General features: G+C 35.1%; 1 protein-coding gene and 1 pseudogene across 1 annotated transcript in view; both read left to right on the top strand.

Annotated features, from left to right (window-relative positions):
* Positions 1-17,974, top strand: part of Chd1 (chromodomain helicase DNA binding protein 1) — a 77,712-nt gene that overhangs the window by 57,356 nt on the left and 2,382 nt on the right. Inside the window, exons 26-35 of the mRNA XM_048331580.1 lie at positions 524-654; positions 1,297-1,435; positions 1,610-1,760; positions 4,051-4,173; positions 4,608-4,736; positions 5,894-6,034; positions 12,964-13,142; positions 14,343-14,439; positions 16,428-16,479; positions 16,989-17,199. Of these exons, the coding sequence (XP_048187537.1) occupies positions 524-654; positions 1,297-1,435; positions 1,610-1,760; positions 4,051-4,173; positions 4,608-4,736; positions 5,894-6,034; positions 12,964-13,142; positions 14,343-14,439; positions 16,428-16,479; positions 16,989-17,199 (1,353 nt within the window). The remainder of the gene's footprint in view (positions 1-523; positions 655-1,296; positions 1,436-1,609; positions 1,761-4,050; positions 4,174-4,607; positions 4,737-5,893; positions 6,035-12,963; positions 13,143-14,342; positions 14,440-16,427; positions 16,480-16,988; positions 17,200-17,974) is intronic.
* Positions 14,978-15,582, top strand: LOC125340128 (annotated as a pseudogene).

Raw genomic sequence — 17,974 nt, 5'->3', positions numbered from 1 at the left:
GGGAATTGAACCCAGGGCCTCATGTATACAAGGCAAGCACTCTTGCCACTGTTTTTTACCTATTATATTGAGTGTTATGGAGATATATCATGCTTATATTTTGAGATGATTTACTTAAAATGCAATGAAATAGCTGCATTATTTTAAATGATTGAAAAACTGGTTTGAATCTCCTGTAATAAATTACACAACTTTTTTTCATTTATGTTATTTTGACAAAGCTTCACTTTTAAACTTGAAAATTTGATTAGTTATGAACAGGTTTTACACAGCTGGTATATTTGCTCTGTGGTGAATTCTTTTAATTTTATTATTGCTCTGGAATATATTATTGCAGGGCTTCCCTGCCAAATTTTCTACCTTTTATGTATATCATGTTCTGTAAACTATAATCTACAGGTCAAGCAGTAGAAAGACATTTAGATCTAGAAATACATTGAAACTTTTCTTAAAGAACACCAGTTACACTTAATCATATTTACCTAAAATGTGTGGGGGTTTTTTTGTTTTTTTTTTTTTACAGATTAGATGCAATTGCTCGAGATGCTGAGCTAGTTGATAAGTCTGAAACAGACCTTAGACGACTAGGAGAATTGGTACACAATGGTTGCATTAAAGCTTTAAAGGATAGTTCTTCAGGAACAGAAAGAACAGGTAACATATTAAAATGAAAATGACTTAATGGGAAGTAAATAAAAATTTTGAAGTAAATTTTAAGTTAGTTACTTTACATTATCTATTTAAAACAGATGCTTACCCTCCCCCACTCCCCCAAATGCAAGCTCATTCTCAGTACCTGGGAATGGAGAACAGAATTGAACTTTTGAAAAACAATAGAAGCTATATATTCTGAAAAAAATTATATATACACCATATATTCTGGTTGGAACAATGTCACGATTTACTATTATGCCATCTTTTTACATTTTGAATATATATGATATTTGTTGGTTTGGACTATGTCTATTTCATTATGCTTATTTTATAATTGATACATCTAAAGAAAAATGGTTTTGTAAAATTTGCTATTCAGATAAACTGAAGGAAAAATCAGTTCTTATTTAGAGGCTAGAAGTATTAATTAGATCTTCTTTGTATACCTGGTTTTGGTAATTACATGAAATCATTTTTAGTCCAAATCTGTAAGCATAAAATTGATAGTATGTGTACAGTGAAGATGAAACTTTTCCAGTAATGATTTCCTTAATAAGATAGCACTATTCATGTAATACCATATGTGGCTATCTTACAGAATTAAGTTTCATATGTCTTTCTGTATTCTTTTAAAAAATTAAGGTGGTAGACTTGGAAAAGTGAAGGGGCCAACATTCCGAATATCAGGAGTACAAGTGAATGCTAAGCTAGTCATCTCCCACGAAGAAGAATTAATACCTTTGCACAAATCCATTCCTTCAGATCCAGAAGAAAGAAAGCAGTGAGTAAATTACTTGATATATATACTTTTTGTAGTTAATCATTTTGTTATAAATATGTTAATTTTTGCATTATTGTCTATTTTTGAATTAAAATTTTAATTATTCACACTTTTTTTTTCACGAATTTCCAGTAAGGCAATTAAGAAATTGACGAATTGTAACTTCATTACTAGGTATACAATCCAATGCCACACGAAGGCTGCTCATTTTGATATAGACTGGGGCAAGGAAGATGATTCCAATTTATTAATTGGTATTTATGAGTATGGCTATGGAAGTTGGGAAATGATTAAAATGGATCCAGATCTCAGTCTAACACACAAGGTAATTTTATATTTCTTGACTTTATTGAACGATAATGGGTTCAATTTTCTTTTCTGATTCTTGGGGAGGGGGGGATCCTTGGCAAATAAGTTCAGCTAGGTATAGGAAAACCATGCCTTTAGTTTTGTGAACTTCTTTCAAAGTTGGTTTCATGGATTGAATTTAAATAAATGCTGTCTGAGAGTTGATATTTGTTTTCAACGCATATGTGCATTTTTCTTCAGATTACTAGGGTAGAGTTCTTTGATCATTTAGTAAGGCCAAAAGGAATTTTTTAAATCCTATTTTTAAGTATCTGCTTATGAATTTTGCTGATTTGATTATACTAACTATATCAGTTCTTTTCATAAAATGGGAAACATTTTCTTACTGTCTTTTTATCTTTGTCCTCCTAATGGACCAAACGGGAAACTTTAGGTATTAGTGTTGATGTTTGTTTGAAGCAAAACTTAAAAAGTCTACATTTCCACCTAAAATTTCCCTCAAAATGATTATTTTGTGAGAGCCCCCAAAAGCTAAGCTGTGTTGCTTTTAGGTAGATGCTACTTTTTTTTTTTTTTTCTTTCTCAAATTTTTATTATCAAACTGACGTACAGAGTGGTTACAGTATCATACGTTGGGCATTGGATACATTTCTTGTACTGTTTGTTGCCTTGTCCCTCATGCCTCCCTCCCTCCCCCCCTTTCCCTCCCCCCAAAGTCCATTGGCTCAATTCTTTTTTTTTTTTTTTTTTTTGCCAGTCCTGGGCTTGGACTCAGGGCCTGAGCACTGTCCCTGGCTTCTTTTTGCTCAAGGCTAGCACTCTACCACTTGAGCCACAGTGACACTTCTGGCCGTTTTCTATATATGTGGTGCTTGGGAATCGAACCCAGGGCTTCATCTATAGGAGGCAAGCATTCTTGCCACTAGGCCATATTCCCAGCCCGCTACTTTTTGTTTTGTTTTGTTTTTTGTTTTTTTGCCAGTCCTGGGGCTTGGACTCAGGGCTTGAGCACTGTCTCTGGTTTCTTTTTGCTCAAGGCTAGCACTCTGCCACTTGAGCCACAGCGCCACTTCTGACTTTTTCTATTTATGTGGTACTGAGGAATCAAACCCAGGGCTTCCTGCATGCAAGGCAAGCACTCTGCTGCTAAGCCACATTCCCAGCCCTATCATAGTAATTTTTATATACATTATAGTTAACCCATGACCATTGATAAAGAAACTAGGAATCTAAAGATTAATAAACTGATATTAAGCACAGTATTGTGCATGTGAAGGAAATTGGTAATCTCATACTTTTCTGTTTCATTTTCAAAGGTAATAACATTCAGGATTTATTTATTATTTTTATTTTATTTGTTTGTTTTGGTCTTGTCAATTTGGGTCTTGAACTCACACCCTGGGGGCATTGTCCTTGAGCTCTTTTGCTCAAGGCTACCCTCTAACACTTGAGCTACAGTGCAACTTCTGGTTTTTCTGGTGGTAATTGGAGATAAGAGTCTCATGGACTCTTTTTTTTGCCAGTCCTGGGGCTAGAACTCAGGGCCTGAGCATTGTCCCTGGCTTCTTTTTGCTCAAGGCTAGCACTCTACCACTTGAGCCACAATGCCACTTCCGGCTTTTTTCTATGTATGTGGTGCTGAGGATTTGAACCCAGGGCTTCATGTATACGAGGCGAGCTCTTTATCACTAGGCCATATTCCCAGCCCTCATGGACTCTTTTTGAGAGTCTCACAGACTGTGATCCCAGCCTTTGTAGCTATGTGAGCCACTAGCACCCAGTCACATTACAGATCTTTGAGGTATATTTATTTAGAGTTCATTCTCAGTGGTAAAGTACTTATCTAACATATGGGAGAACCTGAATCTGATCCTTAGCACAGAGGGAGATGAGATAAATTAAGGAATTTTATTTTTTGGACAAGAAATGTAAATGTTTGCCTGTGATATACTAAGAATTGTAACTCATCATAACTTATAACTCAAACATATATATTTTTCAGTGGCACTAAACATTTTTACCACTAAATTTTTAAAAATTTTACTTATTAGAAACAACCTGAGCGAGACTCACGTGGCCTAGGCCTATAATCCTAGGGAAATCAGAAGGCAGACATATCTACAGGATTACCTTTTCAAAGGTAGAGTAGGTCTTTTAGTTTCCATCCCAAAACCAGCAGAACGCTGGCTAGATTTCTGACACAAGTGTGGCTCACACTAGCTAAGTAAACAAAACACCAGCATCCCTTCCTCAAAACCATACAGTAACAGAAAGCAAACAACTTGTTTAATGAATTGCCTTTTTAGATTCTTCCAGATGATCCTGATAAAAAACCACAAGCAAAACAGTTGCAGACACGTGCAGACTACCTCATTAAATTACTTAGTAAAGACCTTGCAAAAAAAGAAGCTATGAGACTCTCTGGTGCCGTAAGTTAATATTTAGATGTTTAAGAGCAGTTTACTTTTCACGTTTGTTGACATACTAGACACTGATAGTTACTATGAGGTTATTTTAGTAGTTTTATTTGAATATGGTAGTATGTTTCTTAAATTATTTTTATCATGTATGTTCAAACTTGTGAGTTGTTTCAGAATTGTCATTTAGTTAAAGATGATAATCTAAAAGGTGAACATTTTTATTTCTGTGTCACTTCTCCTTATAAAGGGTCACTTAATATTGGTTAGTACTCATTATTGAAATTAATATATTTGATCCATAAACCTAATGTTTTTCTGTTGACTTCCTAATCTTGGTGTAGTATATTACCAACAAAATTAAGTATAGGTAGGAATATATGTTCTAACATTTGAGTTAGTATCCTAGAAATCTGTAGAGTTGATTAAATAATAATTATTTTTAGGGAGGTTCCAAGAGGAAAAAAGCAAGAGCTAAGAAGAATAAAGTGATGAAGTCCATAAAAGTAAAAGAGGAAATAAAGAGTGATTCTTCTCCCCTGCCGTCAGAGAAGTCTGATGAAGATGATGATAAAGTAAGGGTGCATGTTTAGTAGAGCAAAGAATATAGCATGTTTTTGTGTACTTTATTTACATTTAAAATTTGAACATTAGGTGCTGATTTTTTTCTTCTCCTTGTGATTCCTGATGTCTTATTCATAGAACATGCATTAGATTGGTTTGAGGCATAGAATAAAGGTTCTTTTTTCAAACATTGACTGTTTCATTAAGCTACTTTCCCCTTGAATTTAACTATAAATTCGAATGAGACCGACTTAGTTTGTAGGAAGATAAACATTGCATATGTCGTTATTAAGGAAATTCTGGGATATATCCTCAGAATCCATATTTATGCAATCACAGTTTACATGAAAAAAATATTTGTGTCAAAGTTGAGTCAGTAATACAGTGGACATACTTGCACCTTCCAGAATGAGGTCACTTCTGTGAAACATCCAAATAAAAAAATGAAAACAGCAGTAGTGAAGAAACACTTGAGCCAGATCTTTGTTATAAAGAAGGAACCAGAAGAAAAGAAAAGTGGGAAGCAAAAGAGAATAAAGAGAAATTAAAAGGGAGCGCGTAGCAAAGATAAACACTTAAAGGAGAAAGATTGTTAAAAAAAAAAAAGAAGGGGCTGGGAATATGGCCTAGTGGCAAGAGTGCTTGCCTCATATACATGAAGCCCTGGGTTCGATTCCCCAGCACCACATATATAGAAAATGGCCAGAAGTGGCGCTGTGGCTCAAGTGGCAGAGGGCTAGCCTTGAGCAAAAGAAGCCAGGGACAGTGCTCAGGCCCTGAGTCCAAGGCCCAGGACTGGCAAAAAAAAGAAAAAAAGAAAACAAAGTAAAAGACGCTATGCAGAAAATACATGAAAGAAGAAAAATGATACTGTAAACTTTAGAAAGTAAAAAAATCAGATTCACATTTAGAAGACTAATGACATCAGCTCATTAGTCTCAATAAGTTTTCCAATAGTATGTGTTGGTATATAGTAAGAGAAAAAGTACATTTGACCACCTTTTGAAATACATTTATCTACAGGATTAAATTAGAAGGATGGTTTAATATTTTTTTTTCAAATGAAGTTGGGGAAAAGTGGGCAAGTGTATTTGATGAAGTAAGTAGGAGAAAGTTTCTAAAAATGCCGATCATTTTGTCTCTCTGTTGGGGCTTTTTCTTTTTTCAGTTGAGTGAATCCAAATCTGAAAGTAAGGAACGATCCAAAAAGTCTTCAGTATCGGATGCTCCAGTTCATATCACTGCAAGTGGTGAGCCAGTTCCCATATCTGAAGAATCTGAAGTCCTTGATCAGAAGACATTTAGCATTGTAAGCAGTAGACTTTCTTTTTCAAAATAGTCATTTAAATTGTAATTTAATCTTTGGAGCTTTAAACTTGGATATTTGAAACTGAAAGTATAGTTCTGATTAATAATAGGAAGACACATATTTTGAAAGGTGTCAAATAGAGAATTAATTTGGAAAAAATTCTTTCTGTGTATTATTTTTTCTTTCTTTAAAATATTTTTCCTAAACTTCAAAAGTTTGCATAAAAGGGTTATGTATTTGTCTCAGTGTCCAGTGCTTCAGTATTACCACTTCCATCATTCTTCTCATCTTAACCTTTTACTCCTTCCAGATTCATTTTACATTTCCCACTTTTTTGGCCACATAAATACATCAAATATTATTTTCTTAAATTTTGTTTTTCAGTTAGCAAGCCCTGTACTTTGAACAAGTTCATTCCCTTCCCTCCCTCTCTTGTATTTCTATTCTACCCCCACTTTTTTGGGTATAGCTTTTAATAAATACTGAAGTTAAAGGCATTAAGAAATACTCAGAGGGAGTTCCTTTAGTTCTGTCATTTTAAACTTTAATTCAATATTGTAGAGCTTCTTATGATGAGAAGGCTGTTTTTTCTTGCAGCCCTTATAGACAGCTATTTTTAGAATATTCAATAAAAATGAAAATGTAAAGTGGAATGCACAAAAAAGGCACACAAATTAATACCCAGTGTTTTGTTGCTGTATTTAGGGGACATAAAATATCATAGTCAGACAATTACTACTGATGTTTCTAAACCTACAGTCTATGTGAACTAAATTGTTGTGCACTGACACAGTTCTCAGATCTTATGTTGAGCATCACTGGCCTAGTATGTGAATAGTTAAACACAAGTATTTATATCTCTCTGTAACAAGGTTGTGAGGTAGAAAAACAGCATTTGTGTGGAATTACTGGCTTAAATTACAAAGACTAAATGAATTGGTTAACATGAAATTTTTGGAATTTTGGTAGAGGTTTTTACTGCTGAGCTTAGGTATTGAATTAGATGAATTAAGACTTGACAGTTCAGGCATACTTTTTAGCGGAGGAATATTTAATGAGGAAAAGGACTTGTTGATACATGACAAATATGGAATGTTCAGAGCTTGAATAAAGCTAAGAAATGTATTATTACAGGCAGTATTGAAGGAAACAACTATCTTTTCTTGTATGTTGATTTTATACTCTTTCATATACCATCCCAGGAATGGTACAGTAGAGATCCTATGCTACTCTTGGTTTTCATTTATTGAAGAACATCTGTATTGACTAAAGTAGTAATGTACCAATTTACATTACAACTAACAGTAAACAAAAATACCTTTTTGCTGCTTTTTTACCCCAGTATATGTTATTTGTTTCCTCTTCTCCCTCCCCCCTGCGTCCCCCTCCCCCTTTTTCACCTGGTCTTAGGGCTTGAAATCTGGGCCTCTGTGCTGTTCCTGAGCTCCTTTTGCTCAAGGCGAGCACTCTACCACTTTAGCCCCATCCCACTTCTGGCTTTTTCTGAGGAGTTTATTGGAAATTAGTGTCATATGGACTTTCCTGCCTGGACTGACTTCACACTTATCCTCAGATGGTCTCAGCCTCCTGACTACTTAGGATTATAGGTGTAAGCAACCAGCGTCCACCTTTATTTGTTTTCTTAAAAGTCATCCAGTGTTTTTTCATTTGGAAGATCTTCATAAATTTATTGGCCATTTGTACTTTTTCTGAGAACTATCTGTTTAATTCATTTTTCTCATTAACCGGATAGGTTTTTTTTTAAAAAATGACTTTTATTGAGTAGTTGTACAAAAGGATTTTAGTTCCAGAATTAAGATTATTTGAGGGAGAGTTCATTACATAATCTGGATATTAATCCTTTACCCAATGAATAGGAGACAAAGATTTTTTTTCCATTTTATAGGTGGTGTCTATTCTGATAATTATTTTCTTTGCTGTATAGACCCTTTTTAATTTGGTAAAATTCTATCTATTAATTCTTATTCTTATCTCCTAATTGATATCTATTTAGAAAGATGTTACTTATGCCTATATCTTAGAGTATCCTACCTACATTTTCCTCTGACTCAGTTTCAGACCATACATCTATACTTTGATCCATTTGGAATTAATATTTCTGCAAGCTGAGAATCTAATTTCAGTCTTCTATGTGTGATACCCCCTTTCCCATCACTACTTGTTGAGCAGGACTGGCTTTCTTCTTGAATGTAGATCTTTTGACACGTACAACAAAAATCTGATTGCTGTAGCCATGTGGATTTGTTTCTGGATCTTCTGTTGGTTCATGTCTGTTTTTGCAGAAGGACCTTGTGATTGTGTAGCATTCCAGAAGTGAGGTGTTATTTGGAACCTTTTGTGTTTCTATATGAATTTTAGGATTAATTTTTCCATTTCTTGAAAAATGACATGAGTTTTGTTTTTTGCCAGTCCTGGGGCTTGGACTCAAGGCCTGAGCACTGTCCCTGGCTTCTTTTTGCTCAAGGCTAGCACTCTGCCACTTGAGCCACAGCGTCACTTCTGGCCGTTTTGTATATATGTGGTACTGAGGAATCGAACCTAGGGCTTCATGTATATGAGGCAAGTACTCTTGCCACTAGGCCATATTCCCAGCTCCATGACATGAGTTTTGATGAGAATTACATTGAATCTTTAGATTGCTTTCAGTAGTATAGTCATTTTCACAATATTAATTTTGCTGATTGATGAACATGTACCATGTTTCACCTTCTAATGTCTTTCTTGCTTCAATTCTTTAGTGTTTTGTAGTATTTATTTTAGAAATCTTTTGCCTCCTTTGGTAAGTTTATTTCTTGGTACTTAATGTTTTTCGTGCTATTGTAAATGAGGTTGCTCACCTGATTTCTTCCTCACTTATTTGATGTTGGTATATAGAATAATTAAGTTTGTTTCTCTTTTCTCCTTGCTATCTTGTGAAAAGTACTTACTATAACTAAGAGTTTTTTGGTGGAGTCTAGGTTTTTAAAATCTGATCATATCTGAAAACAGCAATAACATGACTTCCTTTCTGGCTTTTTTTTTTGGAAATTTCTTTCTCTTGTCTACTCAAGCTAAGAATTCAAGCATTATATTCAGTGATGTGTGTACAGTTGTCTAGTTTTTGTCCCTGAGGAATTGTATTAGATTTCCTCCAATTAGTATAATGTTGATTATAGGTTTATAATATTGTGGTATATTCCTTACATTTCTGTTTTCTTCGGGACTTCTATCGTGAAGGGATATTGGATTCTCTTTTGACTTTTCTGCATCTACAGAGATACTTAGGCGATTTATGCCCTTTACTCTCTTTATGTTCCCTATTACATGTATTGGGGATGTGTGTTAACACATCCTTGTGTATACCTACAATGAAACTTCATACAGTGATTTTTTTTAATGTATCATACATTATACTGAGAATTTCGTGTGTGTGTGTGTGTGTAGGAAATTTGTAATTTTCCCCTCTATTCCCCATCCCCACTTTTTCTCCTCCCTTTTTTAATCTTTTCAATGAATCAATTTTTTGTTTCATTGATTCTTTGTATTGTTTCATTCTTCATTTTGTTAATTCTGCCTGCTCTTTATTTTCTTCATCTACTTGGGATTTGGCTAGTTCTTGTTTTTCTGAAAGTTTCAGGTACATCAATAGGTTATTAATTTGGGATCTCTCTGATTTTTTTATTGAAGGCACTCATAGTTATATACTTCCCTCTTAAAACTGCCTTTGCTGTGACACACAGTCTCTGGTAAGTTGTATTTTCATTTTTGTTTGATTCTAGGAATTTTTTTATCTCTCTTTCTTTCATGATCCACTGCTCATTCAATAGTAAAATTGTTCATTCTCCATATGTTTGGGTACTGTAGTTTCTCTTGTTGGTTTGTAGTTTTAATTCTACTATAGGCTAAGAAAACGTGGAAAATTATTTGAATTTTCTTATGTTTGTTAAGAGTTGCTTTATATCCAAAGATACCTATTTTGTAGAAAGTTCTCTGGGCTTTTGAGGAGAAACAGTAATCTGTGGCTGTTGTGGAATATTATGTTATCTGTTAAGTGCATTTGATCTGTAGTTTTTTTTTTAATTTGAAAATTTCTTGTGGTTTTTGTTCAGATGACCTATCTTTTGGTTAAAGTTGGGTATTTAGGTCACCCTCTTTTATTCCGTTGAGCTTATTTATTTAGTTTTATGTCCTGTAGGGTTTACTTTATGAAATTTGGTGGCACAGACAGGGTATATATATTTGTTCTCTTGCACCTTGTTTCCATTATCAGTACAATTGTTTTTGTCTCTGACTAATTTTGGTTTGGTGTCTTTGTCAGACAGGAGCATAGTTTTGGAGGAATAATCTCCCCCCCCCCCCCATTTTATACATATCTTGCTCACCTTTAATATTTCAGTTGAGGCAGGACAGTTTAGTGACAGAGTTGAGGTGCTGTTTGTCACCATTGGAGTTGCTCAGTGGTCAAGCATTCAGCCACTTTGCTGCTTTTATTTGTTGCTACCCACAGGAAAGTGTATGTAGCCTATGAACTGCGCCAGGTTCTCACTTGCAGTAGGCAGGCAGCAGGCATCTAAGCCTGGAGGGGATCCCTGGAATCCTTAGAGTTGTAAACAGAACAGAGTCCTGCACTTGCTAGGGGAATAGCTTTGCTTTGCCCTCGACAGTGTTCTGTGGTGTCCAATTCATGAATATACTCTCCATAAGTGATTTTTATATGCCCTAGAGATGAAGAATAGAATCGTTTTAAACACAGATTCTGGAGCCAAACATTTTGGGCTTGCCCTGGATTTTCTAATTAAGGAATACCATTTTATTGATGAATAACTGAGTAGTAATAAGTCATAAGGCCTTTTCTCTTCTGTCATCCTTTTCTAGACATCTTTCTTCCCTTGTTTGCCCTTTTAGGTTTTTCCTCTTTCATCGTTTCTTTGATTTTGTCTTGTTTTACTCTAATGTCTGTGTAACTTAGTAGTCAGTAAAGAGCACAGGGAGAAGAAAAAAAACACAAGACTTGAGGTGGTTGGACCATGATTTGACAGATGTCATTTTGTTCTTATGCCTCTGTTTAAAAGATTAGTTTGAAAAGGACTATTGTTTGGGTCTTAATTAAAATTGAGCACATTCTCGGGTACCCTAGTAAGTGCTTTTTGAATGTTCTATCTCCAGTTCCCATCTTCAGGCTTTCCCCTTTTAATATAGCTTTCAGTCACTTCCTGTTTCCCAAACCATGAGCAGATACTATTGTTGACTTTCACTGGAGTCACACCCATCTCTTTAGTGAGTAACTCAATAAGATCATAACTTGTTTTTAACTGCTTCAATCATTCCCTTGTCATACTATGACCTTTCCATATTTCATTTTGTACTTGATATAGCAGTTGGTGGTTATGGTAGTTTCAAGAAGAATTAAGTCATATCTAATTATTTCTGTACTTAGAGCTCTCAAATGACTTTCCATCTCGCTTTAAGCAAAATTTTGCATTATATATTATATGTACTATACTGCTTATATTATATATATGGTGATATACAGAAAGGTTACAGTTAACGTTAGATAAAGAGTCCATTTCTTTTTGAACAGTGTCATCCCTTCCCTTGCTCTCTCCCAGTTTTTCCCTCCATCCCTACCTCAAGTTGTATAGTTCATTTTCAGCAGTGTCTACTAAGTACCACTGCTGCATTCACCCTTTGTCCCTCCATTTCTGTGTTCCTCCTTACCCTCCCAAAGAAAGACAAATAAACAAGACAAAAAGAAAAGAAAACAGAAACAAAAGTGAAGAAAAAAAACTCTTGTTTCCTTTCCTGGATCATATAAAATAAAACACTATTTTCTATTATCAAGAGACACATAGGCATTGTGCCTTTCTGTTCCTTTCCCTGTGAGTATCCTCCTTTGGTCCACTGTGTGAATGCCTCGAGTCCTGTATAACTTAGCATATCCTGGTGTATTTTGTATCTGGCTTTTGCATGTTAGAGAAAACATGTGCTGTTTGTGTCTCTGAACTTGGCTTACCTTCCTTAGCACGATGCCTTTTAGGACCATCCATTTCCCTGCAAACGATACAATATCACTCTTTCTAATGGCTATATAAAATTCCATCGTGTGTAAGTACCACAATTTTTGTATCCACTCATCTATTTAGAGAATATGGACTGTTTCCATAACTTAGCTATTGTATCTATCTTTTTACGGGTAAATATTTCTCAAAATCCCTGAAGAAAGTACCGTATTGTCATCACTATGTCATGTGGAATGACAAGTGTCATTCCTGTCACCTAATGTCACTTTTCTTATATAGTGCCAGCCCCATTGGCATTCATATACTTTGCCTTAAACATTGTCAAACAAAATTGTGGTTATTTGTCCTTTTAGGATTACTTACTTCACTATTTGTAGGTTACTTTTCAGATGTGCCCTCTATATAATAAGATAGGATGTGTATTGATCTTAGTTGTTGCCAGGAAAAACTAAGTCACTATGTTTTACACTGTATTCTAGGTTTTATAAAATCATTGTCTTTCTTACTATTTCATACTGTGTTTAGAATAATGCTAACAACATACCATATATTTAATATATAGATGTGTAGTTATTTTCTACCAAAATGTAAATTACCAGAAGTAAGAAACAAAGGAACTATGAATAATGCCAACAATGTAGTTAGGAAATGACTGATTGAGACTTCTTAGAATGGTGTCTTTTAGTATTAAAATGATTTTGTCAAGGGTAAGTAAAGTTGAGAGGTTGTATTTCCAGGAAGACTGAGGGGAAAAATTCTTTATGTGGATTTGTAAGGTAACATGTAGCTGCTTATTTTGTCACCCTACAATGCTATGTTTACTCAAGTAAAATACCACTGAGAAAAAGACAGCTCTTGCCATGTTAAGGTTTCTAATATATGTATTTATGTTCTTTTCCTATTTTCAAGTGTAAAGAAAGAATGAGGCCTGTCAAAGCAGCTTTGAAACAACTTGATAGACCCGAAAAAGGCCTCTCAGAAAGAGAACAGCTAGAACATACTAGACAATGTTTAATAAAAATTGGAGACCATATCACAGAATGTCTGAAAGAGTACACAAATCCTGATCAAATTAAGCAGTGGAGAAAGTAAGTGATATACGCTGTTAAATTTATCACTAAGTATTTGTGGACATTACAAGTTTTCATTATGCATTCTTGTTAACACTCTCCCTTAATATTTTTTAATGAATGCCTTAAAAACAATGGAAATGCAGTGCTACTTTCTATTAAAGATTGTTGTAATCAAGACATGGGGAAAAGAATAGAATTTGAGGAGATGTACGCTTACTGATTTGTGTTAGATCCAGCTCTGATGCTTCACCTGAAATGACTTAGTTATGCAGGTTATAAGGTCAGAAATTATGAACAAAAAGATAGTCTTAACTTTTTGACTCTAACTGTAGAATGTGGGAAAATACAGAAATCTCAAAGCTTAATGAACTTAGTGCTATGGGTTTCAGTTGAATCAGCTATTGTTTAATTTGTTTTCCTAGCTAAAATTATAGTTCAAGGTAAATATACTTGCAGTCTATATTTGTATCTTATGATGACTAACCTAACACAATATTTACCTTTTTGAGGTGTCGTTGAAAATTTAGAATTACATTAAGGTATTCGATTTGATGACTTAGTATTCATTATTAAATGATGCATGGTTAATAACTAATGCATGCTTTGATTAGAAGGAGGTCTAGAAATACATGCTGTGCTTGATTTATAGTGTCGGTTAATGAAGTGATAGCCTTTTTTTCTTCCTCCTGGCGCTTGGGCACTGTCTTTGAGCCTTTTTGTGCTCAAGGCGCTCAACTACTGGAGCTATAGCTTCACGTCCAGCTTCTTCTGAGTAGTTTATTGAAGAAAAGAGTTTCACGGACTTTACAGGCATGAGCTACTGGCAACTGGCAATAATGGCCATTTTAATGCATCATTTAAGACTGTTCTTTATAACCCTAACCTTTCTTATCTGATACTGTTCTCAAACAATTAGCGTAACTCATCCATAAAGAGATAATATGAACAACATCTGAATGCCTTAATTGTTCACTTTACATATGCTTAATGCATTTTAAATTAGGGTTCATTTCTACTTTTTATTTCAATGTCTATAAAATTAAGAGGTTTGAAGAGCAGCATTGTTAGTGTCCTTTGAATCTTACTCAAAATAAATGTTATCTTTTTAGTTTAGACCCTATAACATAGAAAGATATGTGCTTATTTGGGGCTCAAATGGTTCTATGAAAAACTTAATATTTTCCAAGTAAATAATTGGCTTTTTTTTTCTTCCAGAAACCTGTGGATTTTTGTATCTAAGTTTACTGAATTTGATGCAAGAAAATTACATAAATTATATAAGCATGCTATTAAAAAACGGCAAGAATCTCAGGTAAATCAGTACTTTCTTCTTTTGGAAAGAGGGTGGCTGTTGTGGAGCTTAAAGTTAGGGCCTGGGCATTGGCCCTGAGCTTTGCTCAAAGCTTCAAGGCTAGAGCCACTGAGCCTCAGCTCCCCTTTGGTCTTTGTTGGTTAATTGGAGATAAAAGAGTCTCAACAGGCTTTCCTGCCCAAACCACAATCCTCAGATCTCAGCCTCAAGAGTAGCTAGGTTATAAGTGTGAGCCAATGCCCGGTAGTACATCATATTTTACTTCTTACTTTTGTCATTAAACGATGGTGTATTGTTCATTATAGGAAAGTTTAATTATTGCACATAGTAGGAATGAATTACATAGAAAATCGTCATAATAGTACCTCAGGAATTTTTGCCGGCACAAATACAGAAGGAAGCAATTAGTGGATAAAACCAGCCTTTTGACACAGTTCTAAAAGATCCTTTTGAGGTACTTATTAATTACAAAAGGAATAATAATGGGAGAGAAACTTGCTGACTTTAAAAATTTAAATAAGTCTTCTGCTTGGAGGAGGCAAAGGTGTAACTTTCTTTGGTTGTCCCGAATCCGGGTTCATCCGACACCAGCCACCTCCACCATGCCGCCTAAGTTCGATCCCAACAAAATCAAAGTCGTGTACCTGAGGTGCACTGATGGCAAGGTCGGCACCACGTCCGCCCTGGCCCCCAAGATGGCCCCCTGGGTCTGTCTCCAAAAAAAGTTGGTGATGATTTTGCCAAAGCAATGGGTGACTGGAAGAGTCTGAGGATTACAGTGAAGCTGACCATTCAGAACAGACAGGCCCAGGTAGAGGTGGTACCTTCTGCCTCTGCCCTGATCATCAAAGCCCTAAAGGAGCCACCAAGAGACAGAAAGAAACAGAAAAACATTAAACACAGTGGAAACATCTCTTTTGATGCGATTGTCAGCATTGCCCGGCAGATGCGGCACTGATCTTTAGCCAGATAACTTTCTGAAACCATTAAGGAGATTCTGGGCACAGCCCAGTCTGTGGGGTGTAATGTTGATGGCCGCCACCCTCATGACATCATAGATGACATCAACAGTGGTGCCGTGGAATGCCCTGCTAGTTAAGAAGCACAAGAAGAGCTATTTCAATAAAAGAACATCTGACTTAAAAAAAATTTAAATAAGTAATGACAGTTTTGTGTCATCAAATTCCTTAAAGGCTCTATTGATAATATATGTTGAAAAGCACATGTAGAATTCTTGCATAAAAAATCACTTCAAATCACAAGACAAAATCAGATCAATCCCATTTGAGGGATATTCAAATAATTGCCTAGAATTCTTCAATACTGTCAAGGTTGTGACCCACCAAAGACTAAAGAGCTATCCTAGAAGACAATGAAAATTAAATATAATGTAAGGCTCCAGATTGGATTTGGAGCAGAAAAAAGATGTTAGGACAAAAACTTTTCAGTTAATATTGTATCAATATAAATTAGTTTGATCATTATATTGTGGTTATATAGGATACTAACCTTAGGAGTATCTAGCTGAAGATTATACAAGTACTTCTAATACTGTTGTTGGGGTGTTTTTTTTTTTTTGTAACTTTTTATTGTTTAAAATTACTTCAGAGTCAACTTGAAAGAAAGGGAAGCCATTAGAAAAATAATTTCTACTTGTTGGGGATCAGTCATGGAGCCTGAACTCAGGGCCTGGGTGCTATAAGCTTTTTGCTCAAGTCTCTTGTTCTACGACTTAAAGCCACAGCACCACTTCCAGTTTTCTGGTAATTAATTGGAGATAAGAGTCTCACTGACTTTCCTGCCTGGGCTGGCTTTGAGCCAAAATCCTCACACCATAGCCTCCTGAGTAATTTATAAAGTAACATTGTATTCCATGTATGCATGTTAATATCTTATGTGGGGATTTTCTCTTAAGGATCTTTCTTTCTCCCCCTCACTCCCTTTTATGACCTATTTAAGCCACTTAAAAAACCTCTTATGTATTTTAGCAAAACAATGACCAGAACAGCAACTTGAATGCTCATGTGATTAGAAATCCAGGTAAGTCAAATCTGTTTTCCTTTAAAATATGTATGTGTATCAAATTATTAAAAGGTTTAAACTGCATTTATTTTAAAGTACCATTGTGCTAGGTATTAGATTCTGTAGTTCTCATACAAGTTTACATAATTTTAAAAACAATCTCTTTTCTTATAGTATTTTAGCTTATTTTCCTTTCTGTAAAACAACCTTTTGTCAGTTCCTAGGAGCTGTAGGATGATTGTTAAGTGTATTCTTGTTTTGTGTCATTCAAAAATTGCGGTTTGTTTGAGTCAGCAGAAGTACAGTTCAAGGAAAATGTTGCCATATTTTTCAGTTAAAATTTTTTTACATTTCAAAACCAAGTGATCTTTTAAGCATTTGTACTCTTTCGTAGACCACTTTTAACAGACTATATTTTGGAAATTATTTTGTTTTGGTAAGGAGTTATTGTTATCTATGAGTAAAGGTAGTTTTACTGCATTTATGTAGAAAGCTATTAACAAAAATGTCTCTTTCTTACCTAATAGATGTAGAAAGGTTGAAAGAGAATGCAAACCACGATGACAGCAGCAGGGACAGTTATTCGTCTGATAGACACTTATCTCAGTACCACGATCATCATAAAGACCGACACCAAGGAGATTCTTATAAAAAGACTGATTCTAGGAAAAGACCCTATTCTTCATTTAGTAATGGTAAAGATCATCGTGAATGGGATCACTACAAGCAAGACAGCAGGTACTTATTGATAAGAGTTACTTTTGAAATGTTGCTTATACATGTATTTCTCTTTCTTTTTGATTATGTTTGATGTATTTGACCTATATAGGTCAAGGAAGCTTTCACAAAGTCAGAACAGATCTTTGTTTATTCAATAATAAAGCGTTGATATGTAGTACTTTTTGTTATTAATAATAAGAACTGAATTTTTCTATGAAAAAAATTTTTTTTCTTCTTCTGATCCTGGGGCTTGAACTCAGGGCCTGGGTGCCTCCCCTGAGCTTCTTTATGCTCAAGGCTAACACTGTAACCCTTTTGCCACGACACAACTTCTGACTTTTCTGAGTATTTTACTGGATATACGAGGCTCCCAGACTTTCCTGCCCCAGGCTGGCTTCAAACCACAATCCTAAGATCTCAGCCTCCTAAATAAATAGCCAGGATTACAGGTCCCAGCTATAAAAGAGTTTTGACCTAAAAAAATAAAGTCAAAATATGCAGTGAAAGTTGTGGACACTAATGGGTCAAATGCTTTCCCAAAAACAGATTAAAATAAAAATGGTCTAGACTTTGTTGGAGAGAATTCTGTGTCCTACATTTTTTTAATTACGTTATTATTAAGATGTTACACAGAGGGTTTACCATTTCCTAAGTCAGGGGATGTGTACAATTCTTTATGGACAGTGTTGCCCCAAATTCCTTTGTTTTCCCCCTCCTGCCCCTGCCCACAAGTTAGGGTTCTATCGGAGATGCTCTGTATATTCTTCTTCTATAACAAAATGATTTTCAGAAA

This window comes from Perognathus longimembris, chromosome 22 (assembly GCF_023159225.1).
Source record: "Perognathus longimembris pacificus isolate PPM17 chromosome 22, ASM2315922v1, whole genome shotgun sequence".
NCBI classification, from domain to species: Eukaryota; Metazoa; Chordata; class Mammalia; order Rodentia; family Heteromyidae; genus Perognathus; species Perognathus longimembris.
This window is presented reverse-complemented; position numbering and strand designations above follow the sequence as displayed.